The 12,058-nt window shown below is 40.7% G+C and overlaps 1 protein-coding gene and 1 long non-coding RNA gene across 2 annotated transcripts in view; both read left to right on the top strand.

Annotated features, from left to right (window-relative positions):
• Window positions 1-3,035, top strand: part of LOC125484172 — a 29,180-nt gene extending 26,145 nt beyond the window's left edge. The window contains exons 2-3 of the long non-coding RNA XR_007263011.1: window positions 2,477-2,510; window positions 2,842-3,035. This is a non-coding gene — a long non-coding RNA (uncharacterized LOC125484172). The remainder of the gene's footprint in view (window positions 1-2,476; window positions 2,511-2,841) is intronic.
• A 16-nt stretch (window positions 3,036-3,051) lies between these two features.
• The window catches only part of fhdc1 (FH2 domain containing 1), a 78,924-nt gene continuing 69,917 nt past the window's right edge, over window positions 3,052-12,058 (top strand). Inside the window, exon 1 of the mRNA XM_048601614.1 lies at window positions 3,052-3,477. Coding sequence (XP_048457571.1) covers window positions 3,052-3,477 — 426 coding nt within the window. The remainder of the gene's footprint in view (window positions 3,478-12,058) is intronic.

The following is a 12,058-nucleotide window of genomic DNA, read 5'->3' as shown; positions in this document are numbered from 1 at the left end:
TGAGGGTTCAGAAAAGATTTATGAGTATGTTTCCAGGGTTGGAGGGTTTGAGCTATAGAGAGAGGCTGAATAGGCTGGGGTTATTTTCTCTGGAGCATCGGAGGCTGAGGAGTGACCTTATAGAGGTTGATAAAATCATGAGGGGCATGGGTAGGGTAAATAGGAAAGGTGTTTTCACTGGGGTGGGGGAATCCAAAACTAGAGGGCATAGCTTTAAGGTGAGAGGGGAAAGATATAAAAGGGGCCTAAGGGGCACCTTTCTCATGCAGAGTGTGGTGCATGTATGGAATGAGCTGCGAGAGGAAGAGGTGTAGAATGGTACAATTACAACAGTTAAAAGGCATCTGGATGGGTATATGAATAGGAAGCGTTTAGAGAGATGTGGGCCAAATGCTGGCAAATGGGACTAGATTTATATAGGATATTTGGTCAGCGTGGATGAATTGGACCAAAGGGTCTATTTCTGTGCTGTACATCTCAATGACTCCATGACGCTATTTAAAACAGCTTTAATTGGATAAGAGTAAATAAAAACATTAAGAAACATTAAAAAGAGACGTAATGATTCCATAACAATTTAATATCAGAGAGGGGCTCTGGGCATCATTGAATATGCCAGCATTCATTGCCCATCCCTAACTGCCCAGAAGATATTTGAGAATCAACCACTTCCAGGTTCAACACCACAATATCCTCCATGAAGGACAACGAGAGATAATAGATCCTCCACTGGAGAAATGATTTACGGAGAACCAGAATTGAGGTTGATAATTCGTGAGATTTACCGGTCTTCCAAGTCAGAAGGCATTGTGTTGTGGAAGAATTCCGTAATCTCTGGATTCACTATTGTAGGTGGTCTAGAGACTTGGAGAGGAGATGGAATAGTCGGTGGAAATGTAAAAGTAGTTATATACATCATTGCAAAAATCTGTTTGGGGGAGATGTTGTAAAATGCAATAGTTCTGAAACAATAAATGTTAAGTTGCATTAGCTCCACCCAACCTGATAATATCACACAGTCATTGGATAGAGAAACAGTTAGTTTTGCTAACTGATGGAGACGGATGTTACAATTATGCCTAATCATTCTATCTTTTAATATATTATTTTAATATTATGCAATATATCACATCTTGTATGTAAGGCTAGTACCTCTTTTTGTTAAGGTGATGTGCTGGCCTATCCTCTGCCTCAAATAATTAATACAGGCCTCTAGACTCAGCATAGAAAGGAGCATTGGCGGTAATGAATTACCTCCACCACAAGACTTCAGTAGTTGGTAACCAGAAGGTTTGACTGCCCTCCCTCTTGGAATCACGATAAATTTCTCTTTGTCCTCGCCTCCCACCCCATTAGCCTCCACATTCAGATATGCAACCAACATTTTTCCACTGTTCCCAGTGTGGTGTCATCACCATTCACATCTTCACTGTTCCTTTAAGCATTCCCATGTGATCATGCCTCTGATATCACAGTTCACCTCCAATATCTCATCCCCTTCTAAGGGACCTTTCTCTGCAAATGCAGAAGATGTAACACCTGCCCCTTCAACCCTCTTCACCGTCCAAGGCCAAAAACACACCTTCCAGGAGAAGCTACAATATACTTGTACTTCTTTCAATTTACCATATTATGTTCACTGTCCACAGTATATTCTCCTTTACATTAGGAAGACTAAAGGCAGATTGAGTGATGGCTTTACAGACCACCTCCATTTAGTTAGCCAACATGACCTTAATATTTCTCTGGCTTGTCATTCTAATTCTTCTCCTTGCTCTCATCCTGACATTTCTATCCCGGTCCCAACACTTTAACATGAATGTTCCACGTATCCTATAAAAAGGCAGGGATAGATAGGGACCATATATCATTTTTGTTTCCTTGTCCCACACCCCCATTCCTAATGTTCCTGTAAACCTATCATTCAATTCTTCCCACCTTCCACCCTATTATGGACATTGTTTGCCATTGCCCCACTAATTTTGCTCGAAACCTATTACCGTTTCTGATTAAAGGTAATTGATTTGAAATGTTAGATCTCTTTCTCAGTCCACAAATGGTGCCATAACCTACTGAGTATTTCCAGCAATTTTTCTTTTTGTTTTCAGAATGTACAATGTTTGAGCCAATATTAAACAAAGGAATACTCCCATGAATTACAAAGAAAATGCGTAGAAAAAATCCTCCATAATGGATTTCAAGATAATTGTACCAGGTGGTGAAATACTAAGCGGGATGTAACAGAAAGTAACAAATTTGATTCCTGATCTATGCTTTCAACTTGAGCAGCGATGATGGGAGGAGTGTTGCAATTGGTATTTGTGTCCCTTGTCAGTAAATTGGTGAATTTGCTGGTTTCTGTTTCTGTGTACATTTAGTTAAACCTGCTTGAGTATGTAAAATAGTTGCACACATGAGATTGCATTCGGTTAGAATGACTCCAAAATGAATGACCTATTTGTATTCTCTGTTACAGGTCCCTATAAAAAGAAAAGCCGTAAGGTATCAAGGTGGGTGCTTCTAGCATCTATGGCACTTTACTTACATGAGTCATCATCTCTATGAGCAGAATAACGGAAACATTAGGAATAATTTGTGGCCACATTTTTGATTTTGGTCATTTTGGAGTGGTGTTTTCATTCGGGATTGACCTGTCAGAAATGTATGAATTATATTGTAAATTTAGATTTCAATAAAAAATGAAGCAATAAACATTTGGGAAGCATAGCGTCTCTTTAGTGGGAATTATGAGAGGTTAATGGGTTCACTTTTTGCATGAGAAACGTGTCTGATTGATTATTCCATTAATTTATTATTTGTTTTTGTTCAATCTACACACAGATTGTGGCACTAAACTAGACCAACCATGATAAAATATGAGTCTTCTGGGACGTTTCACGCTTCAGTGGGTCATGTCCAGAAAATCCTGTGACTGAGTGGAGTCTATCAGCAGATGTTGAAACAATGGTTATAAATTAGCCCCACCCATTTAAAGATCTTACAAAGTGGGGGGAAATAAAGCCAAGTTACCTATCCTTTCTTGGAATTACAATGCAAGTGATGAGTTGCCTGTCATTTGTAAATGACAAAGAGAATGCAAATTCTCCATCAGTCCCTGATTTATTACCTGGACCACCACCATCATCACCTCCACTTGCAGGACCACCACCACCTCCACCGCCGCCGCCGCCACCACCACCACCACCACCAGGACTCCCACCACCTCCTCCACCCCCTCCTCCACCAGGTTCCCATCGTGGTCATAAAAAACGGATTCGCAGTTTCTTCTGGAAAACCATCCCTGAGGAGCACATCCGTGGAAAAACCAATATCTGGACTATTAGTGCTCGAGAGCACTCCTACAGGATTGATACCAGTACTATTGAAGAGCTGTTTGGACAGCAGGATGAAGTCAAATCTAAATTTAGCACGACAAACAGGAATTCAAGGTCTCTATTCAAAAGCAACAACCAAGAGGTAAAATCAAAATTTGAATTTTGTTTATGTTTTCCGATTTATTGCAGTTTATGGGTTCTTTCCAAAATGTATTGATTGCCAGCTGCAACTCAATGGTAATGATCTTACCTCATTTAGAAGGTTGTGGGCTGAAATCCTATTAAAAGGATTACAGTATATTATCTAAGCTGGCACTTCTGTGCACTATCCTGGACAGTTCTGCTCTATTGAAGGTTCCATCTTGCAGCTGAGACTTTCAACCAAAGTTCCAACTAGGTGGGTATAGCTGATCCCAAGTCCCAATTTCAAAGATGCACAGGCCAATATTTATCCCCCCGACCATCATCTGAGATTGGAATTGGCATCCTTCCATCTGTAGCCTCAGAACTTTGGTGAGGCCAGATGAGATCATCTGCTGCATTTGCTTTATTTCTAAAACCAGTTAATCGGTCATTACAACAATGCTGTTACTTGGACCATGTTTGCACAAACTCGATGTTGTATTTTCTATAGAACAACAGTGACTGTACTTCTGTGTTCATCACTGGCTGTAAAGTACTTTGGAAAGTCCTGAGGTTGCAAATGATGTTGCATTTTCTTGATTGCTTTGGAACATGCTTGAATGAAAATTAAATTTCAGTGAAGGATTTGCCAAAAATAAAATATGAGTAGCACACTGGAATGTCTAAAAGTGCTGTTTAAATGGTTTTTATTTTTTAAAAAAATCACCCACTCCTATTGAAATGTGGACCTCTGTCTAAAATAAATTGCAATTACTAATATTGTAACATTATGGAATGAAAATTGAAAATTGAAAATCTTGAATATTCAGCAAACCACTCAGGTTCTCAGATGAACGTTTCACAAGAAGGCCGTTTATCAAAAGTGAAGCATGAATTTTTATTCTCAGATGCTGACAGACCAGCAGTGCTATTATCGGAATTTTTATAATTCATATTAAATACATTTACTCTCTTTTAGTCCCCACCACACCATTCTCCTAAAAAAGCTTTGTCAAAGTTATTCTTAAAGCATCTATTGCAAAAGTGTATCTGAATGGACTAGGTGATTCAGTTACCATTTGATGATACCTGCCTTCATAAGTTTAATTTTATCTATATATTTAACTGGCAGTTTATATTTAACTGGCAATCCCAGGAAGGTGATGCCCAAATGGAGATCCTAACCTCCCTATACTGGGTCACTCTATTGTTTCTTTTCTGAATAAAAGCCTTGTGTTGGTAGATTAGGCCAGAAAGATTTGCATTCTGATACAGCAGATACTAGGCTATCAATCATTCCATAGAGAAAATCTCTGCCATAACAATCACATAAGTGCTTTATCACATTCATTCACTATGCCAGCAGCACTGCTGCCTAAAACAATGCAATTATATTTCAAACAAACACACTTCTTATGGTTTCCATCGTGTCTGACTGGCGAAAGCATGCCTTAGTGACTGGTAGACTGTAGCAGGTGAGGAGGTGATGGGAATGCAGTATGACTATCTGATCAGGATAGTGCATTTCCATTGTAGTCTTCATGTGTTTAGAAATTAGTTCTCTTTCCATCAGCTTCACAATTGGAGCTTCATCTTCTGTGGATTTATTAAGATATTGCTCAACTCATTCAATTTCTTTGTTAATCCGTGCCTCCACTTTCTTAATGTAGAGATGAACTATTCTCTGCTAAGTCATCTGGCTTTCCATCCGAAAGATTTATGCTAATATTTCTAAAAACTGAGCCTTAAAATCTTTGTCATACACTAAGCCAAGAATCATTTGCATCTGACATGCATTCCAAACTGCTCCTCTGTCTTACGACCTCTTCTTTCCTCTCCCTTGCAATCATATCCAGGAGAGTGTGGCTTTAGTGTGTTATGGTTGTATCTGACTGATCTCTAAAAATTATTTGCCTTCAGCTATAAATATTCTTTACATTATTCCATTAGTTCACATACATGAGGATATCTCATCATCACCATTGCTATCTCGTGATCATTCTGTGCTTGATTTAAGGTTTATAGAAAGTTCAACACATTATCCTATACCCTATTGATCAGATATTCAGGTATGTGTCCCAGTTCAGAATGTAGTTTGTCACTTACGTAATACTATTATAAATACATTTCTATCGAGTTCTTGAAAGCTGAGTCCACTATTATTTTTGCATCAAATCTCTTGGATGACATATTTCAATAATTTCCACATACTATTTATATACTTCTCATCGATTGGCATGGGAAACACTCATATCCTCACTTTGCTGTCTGTCTTTGCCCCAGCGTTGCCAAGATTTGACCTAATGGCGGATGGTTTATTTCACATAGGGGAGGAGAGAAAAAGAAAGGTGTGAGTGAGGGTGATGGAGGTTCAGATAAAAGAATGAGCTACAATTAAGTGGCCCTGTTAGATGAGATCTTGGTCAGTGATTCAGGACAACCTAACCCCCTTAACACAGTGGTGCAGAAGGTATTAGAAAGAAGTTATTAGGAAGAATATATCTGTACTTGGAGAGATATGGATTAATCAGGGATAGTCAGCATGGATTTGTTAAGGGAGGGATTGTGTTTGACAAATTTGACCAAGCTAGCTAGGAGAGTTGTTAAGGGTAATGCATTTGAGCGGTCTGCATGAACTTGGATCCTCATGGCCGAATTGTCAAGAAAGTAAGAGCCCATGGGATCCAAGGTAAAGTAGCACATTGAATCCAAAATTGGCTGAGATGAAAAAATCAGAGGGTGATGGTAGAGGAATATTTCTGTGATTGGAACTGTGGGGCTCTGCAGGGCTCGATGCTGTACATCAATGATTTGGACTTAAATGCAGGAGGGATGATCAAGAAGTTTGTGGTTAACACGAAAATTGCTAGGGTGATAAGTAGTGAAGAGGATAGCCTTAAACTGCAGGAGCATATCAGTGGACTGCTCAGCTGGGCAGAGCAGTGGCAAATGAAGTTCAACACAAGAAAGCCTACTTGGAAAAGGCTAACAACAAGGCAAGAGATTACAGTATACTAGGCAGGTCCCTGAAAAGTACTGAACTTCAAAGGAACCTTGGTTTGCATATCCACAGATTTCCTGAAGGTTGCAGCGCAGGTAGATAAGGTGATTAAGAAGGCTCATAGGATACTTGTCTTTATTAGCTGAGGCGAAGAATACAAGAGCAGTGACGTTATGCCAGACAGAATAAAATGCTAAATAGACCTCAGCTGGAGTACTGCATGCAGTTCTGCATTCTACATTATGAGATAGATACAATTGCACTAGAGAGGGTACACAGAAAATTTACTAGCTTGCTGTCTGAGCTGGAGGGTTTGTACTATGAGAAAAGATTGGAAAGGACCTGATGGAGGTATACATGGTTAACAGGGGCATATATAGAGCAGCTAGGAAGACACTTTCTCTACTAATAAAGGGGTCAGTAATCAGGAGGGTGTAAATTTAAGGAAAGAAAGAAACTGACTAAGAGGACAGTTGAGGAAGTCTTTATTTACTCAGAGTTTAGAGGAAGTCTGGCTCTCATTGCCTGAAAGGATGGTTGAGTCAGAAACTCTCAACATCTCAGCAGTATTCAAATATTCGCTTGCGTTATCATAGCCTTCGCGTTATCATAGCCTTCAGGGCTTTGGGTGGAGAGCTGGTAAATGGGATTATTGTAGTCAAGTCCTTCTCCGTATACACCATGGGCTGAATGGCCTCATTTTGTGCATGTCTGAGTGCATGGTGCTGAATAATGGATTGTGCAGGAGACTGCATTAGCTAATCTGCTGGGGTGGGAGCTGAGCAGGGTGTTTAAAATTAGAAAGAATAAGTTATAAGACTCCAGAGATAATTGAGAACATGACATGGAACTGAGGAGTGAGGCAGAAGTACACAGTTGGAGAAAACAACTTTAGTAGGAGTTAAATTTTCAATAGAAATCAAACATGACATTGCACCCAACTGACATTTAGGGGATAATAAAAACTTTCTTGTGTTGGGGAGAGGGTCTCGCAATTTGGGGAGGTTAAATTTTTAAAAATACTCATAAGCTACCCAACTTGTTACCTAAGTACGCTGTAATTTTTACAGCAGTCTTTTTGGTGTGCCTATTTTTGTCCTGGTGAGATACTTCACCAAGCTCCCACAGTGTATTTTGGAGCCTGAGATTTAAAATTTAATGGCTGCGGACCAGGTGTCCCAGCATTTCAAAGACCCAAAAGCTAACAGGAGGCAGAGGCTGCTGGTTGTAAAGTATAAATGCCTTTTTGAGCACTACTTGTGAGTCTGAAGGAAGAGGAATTCTTGCAGCCCCTGAATAATCCTGTCAACTGTGGGATCTTTTCACCAATCTATCATCCCCGTTCCTGTCTGAAACCTGCAATCCTTGCCTATTCTTCTGTGATCTACTGATAACCACCCCAGCCCCAACTCCAGACTCATGATCCCAGATCTCCTTTGTGTGATGTAGTGAGTCTCCACTCCAAACCCTCAATACTGAACCTCCCTCTTCAGAGTTAGAATAAGAAGATTCTTCTTTGAGAAAGTTGGAATTCCCCCCACCCCAGGGCAATGTGAGCATTGGCGATTTAATTTGGAAAATAGCATGAGATCAGCAGAAATTAGATTCTCGATGTCAAGAGAAAAAAGTCTAATTGTCCAGCCATGTTTTGAATGGCAAGACAAGGATCTTGCTAATGTGTGGTGAGAGAAATGTTTGCATCCATTTGCATGCTTTAGCATTCCATTATTTTACCTCATCTTACTTTATTGATACGCTGTTTCTATACTTGCCCTCCCTGGAGAGAGTTGGACGGTGACAATTCCTGACATGAAAGTTTAGTGTATCCAGTTCTCTGCTTGCTCCTCTGGACCTCCATCTTATACAACAGTCACCAACATCTCGGGACTTGCTCCATGAGCAGCAACTGCCTACAACCCCATCCACAGAAGTTGACAATGGACAGCCTCACTGCAACACCTTGGCACCATCTCCAACCCACTTACAATGCAGTCCTGCATTCCAATGCTGCGCTTTTGGAGCATACCAGCTCTGCTCACTGAAATGCTGCTGCCAGGATACTTTGTACTCAGAGACAGACACCCATCTCATAAATTGAAACGGGCTATATCTCAGGACTCTTCATGCATTCTCTTAGCCTTCACTCACTTTGTGCCTGCTGACAGCGTCCCTGCCTTGCTTGACCCTTTTATTTTAAGTTGCATCAGCTAGAACTTAACAGCTCACAATCCTTCCTCCTTGCCTTGCTGTTTAGTGTAGACACAAAGCCCGGCATCTTTCATGGTTGTCAGCAGTCATCAGTCAATGGGGTGGACATATGGCTGTAGGAAACTGTGACATCAATCTCACAGCTGCACTATGTTTCAGCAGTGTACATGACAAACACACTACATAGACTTTGGCAGTAATTTCAATAAAATCGATGTAGCTTGATAGAAGGGAGCTTTGTCTGGTTTTGTCCATGCCTCAAAGTCTACAGGGAGTAGTCCTCAGTCAGGTCAAGGGAGACAACCTTCAGTGAGAGGGTCCCAGCACAGTATGTCAAGGGCAGCACCTGCTATCAGTCTGAGGGCTTCGGTTGTTTAAGGCAGTCAGTCAGGTCTTTTTTGAGAATTGGAGCTAGCATGTAAGGATACAGAGAGGGCAGTAAGGTGGGGTTGGTGTTGAGGAAGCACGACATATAAAGTGGAAGTAGACAATAGCGCATTGGCGGACATGGGTTGGTGCTGAAGAGGATGATTATTGATAGACACAAAGCACCCTGGCATTGACAGTATGATGGATGGCGTGATTCAGCTGTAGGCTATACTAGGCAATGTGGGGACAATAGCATCGCTGAGCTAGGGTTCTAATATGGGATGAGGTCAAGGATGAGTAACCTTGTGTAGGTTGGTTCCTAATTAGCAATGAATTTACAAGTCTGTGATTGTATGTGCAATGAGGTTTCAGCCACTTGGCTGGCATGACTTTGACCAGGTGTACAGCTCGGCCTTATGAATAGTGCCAGTGTTGAGAATCCCAGGTAGTTCTGGCAATGATGAGTACATCTGCCTCCAGTGAGAGTGAAGATGGAATGAGCGCAGAGCCATAGAGTGGTGCATCGGTAATATTTCGATGTTTTGGAGAGAGTGTGAGAAAGATCATAGAGACAAAACTCTCCATGAAAATCACCAAAATTCATGCTCAGCCAATTTCTAAAAAATTCATCCCAAAATGTAGACAACTGATTCCTGAAGAAAGCGTGGGGAAACAGGGACAAAATCAGACAAAGCGCCCTTCTATCAGCCGTACTTGTCACTGTTGAAATTACTGCCATTGTCTATGTAATATATTCATTTAAAGAGGCCTAAAGAGGTTTAGAGAGGTTTTTATAAATTATAAATGGAAATGTGTTCTGAACCACTTACAATTAAAAAGCTGTAAGTAGAATTGATTACAGTAATTCCCCATTCTAAATTGCTCTTTTTTAACATTGACCAGTTAACGGAGCATCAACGTTGTTTTAAAGTAATTCATACCAAGTCCGACATCAGGCCACGTCACCTAAACAATGTCATTTCGGAGTGGCTTCTGCCCCTCCTTGACCCTCACGCTCACGGCTAACTGTCCCATTTGCAGTTTATCTTCTGCAGATTGAACCTACTGTTCCTGCCATTCCAGAGCACATGCTCATAGAAATAATTTGGGAAAGGGATATGGGAGTTGGGAGAGGCAGGTAGAGAGTGGGCAATTTGGCAAGAGGACGGTCCATGGTGACAGGAGGGGAAGGGAATGGGAGGATCTTCAAGCAGAATAGGCGACAAGCAGCAGAAGCAATGAGAGCTAAGTACGTGGTGAATTACCACGTCTCTTGTATTTTTAGATTTATTTTACTTTAAAAGTTACCTTATTTTTCAATATTGGAACTTAGTAATATAAAGTATTTCAGTTTACAGGGTGCAATGTTTTAATGCTGAGAAATGTCTTATAGTACTTAACTTTTATATAGGTTTTAATGAAAAAAAAACACACTTAAAGTTGTTTAATTTAAAATCCCCCTTTTTAGGACCACAACAGCAACTCAAAGTGAGGACTAATTTTATGTATATTTACAATTCATTTCCCCCAAAATGCTGAAAGTACTTTCTATAGCTCTATTTTAAAATATTTTTAAAAGATAGGTGGACCAGAAGTTGAAGTTTGTAAAACATATTTAAAGTAGGTTAAAATAGTTCATTTTAATATTCTAGAAACCAATTGCTTCTTTAATGAAGGAAACCAGTCCATGGTGTTTCCAAGATTGTGAGAAAATGCTGAAGATAATAAAATAGTAATAACATTTTGTCATTTCAATAGCATTTGATAAAGCTAACATGTTAGCATTACGATTTGCCAGCTACAATCTTCAATAATATGGGCCTTGGCAGCGCAGAATTTCCTGAAGCTGCCAGCATTTGATTTAATGACTAGTAAGGAGCATTTGAGTACATTTTCACTGACATGGTTTCCTGCCTTGGTCAATTGGGAAGACTTCGGAATCATGTTTACCTGATTGATAGGACTCCCAACTTCACAGTCATGTAAAATCAGGAGAAGTGCAAGTTACCGTATGCAATTTGTTAATCCATGTGTCGTTCTGACAAGACACAAAATGAGACTGTCCAGGCAGATTTTCGCGAACATCTTTGTCCCTGTCTCTGAAGACCTTGTACCTTGCAACACTAGTCACCTTTCCCTACAAGTGTCAGACAAAGCTATTCTGGGCTTGAACTTAAACTCCTCACCCCATTGAAGGACACCTGAGTGTCATCTCAAAAATGGCTGCACACCACGGCATGATGCTTAGTCACTGATGCCTTCTTTCACCAGAACTAGACAGCATTTTAATTTAACAATTCACATAGCCTTACAGGTGCAGTGGACATTGGGTCATGCTGTTGTCACTGGACTTTCCTGCTGCGCTACTTCATCAAGTTCACTCGTGTGGCTACTAAGTCACCAAGCAACTGGCCAGTGAGAGCCATCTATAGGGAAAGGCTTTCACTTCCTCAACTGTCTGTGATCACGACAGAAGCTTCCTCCTTGTGTGTATTCATGCTTGGCTGCCGCCATGACTCTCTTGACCTCTGCAAATACACACTGCCTCACCTCTTTGCTCTAGCCAACAGTGTGTGAATTGGTTCTGGGGATCCATAATGAAATGGCTCTGACCGCTGTAAGAGAGCCCTTGACAGGGACTAGACAACCAATGCCACCTGTTCAGTAGAATAACCATTGAACAAGTTGTCAGGTTTCAGAGGGTGCAGTTCCTAAGAATAATATAGTGCCTTCTACGAAGTGTACCTTCCTGTAAGAATTTCGATCATTGTGATGGTTTGCTATTTTCACCATAGTACAGTTCTCAAACATCTACTGACCTTGGAGGTGCTGAGGCCTAAAATGGAGACAGCACATCAAGGGAGGAGCAGGTAAGAGAAGATCCTTAGGTAGGAGTAGATAATGCTGAACAGAGAAATGTTCCAGTTACATGAGGAGGTAGCTGCATTCTGCATCTTTCAGGAAGAAGACCTCTTTCCTGTTCCTCATGGATTTGTGTCAGCATAGATACAGACTCTGGCTC

This window comes from Rhincodon typus, chromosome 1 (genome assembly GCF_021869965.1).
Source record: "Rhincodon typus isolate 14 chromosome 1, sRhiTyp1.1, whole genome shotgun sequence".
Lineage (NCBI taxonomy): Eukaryota > Metazoa > Chordata > Chondrichthyes > Orectolobiformes > Rhincodontidae > Rhincodon > Rhincodon typus.
The sequence above is the reverse complement of the archived record's forward strand: the minus strand, read 5'-3'. Positions and strand labels throughout refer to the sequence as shown.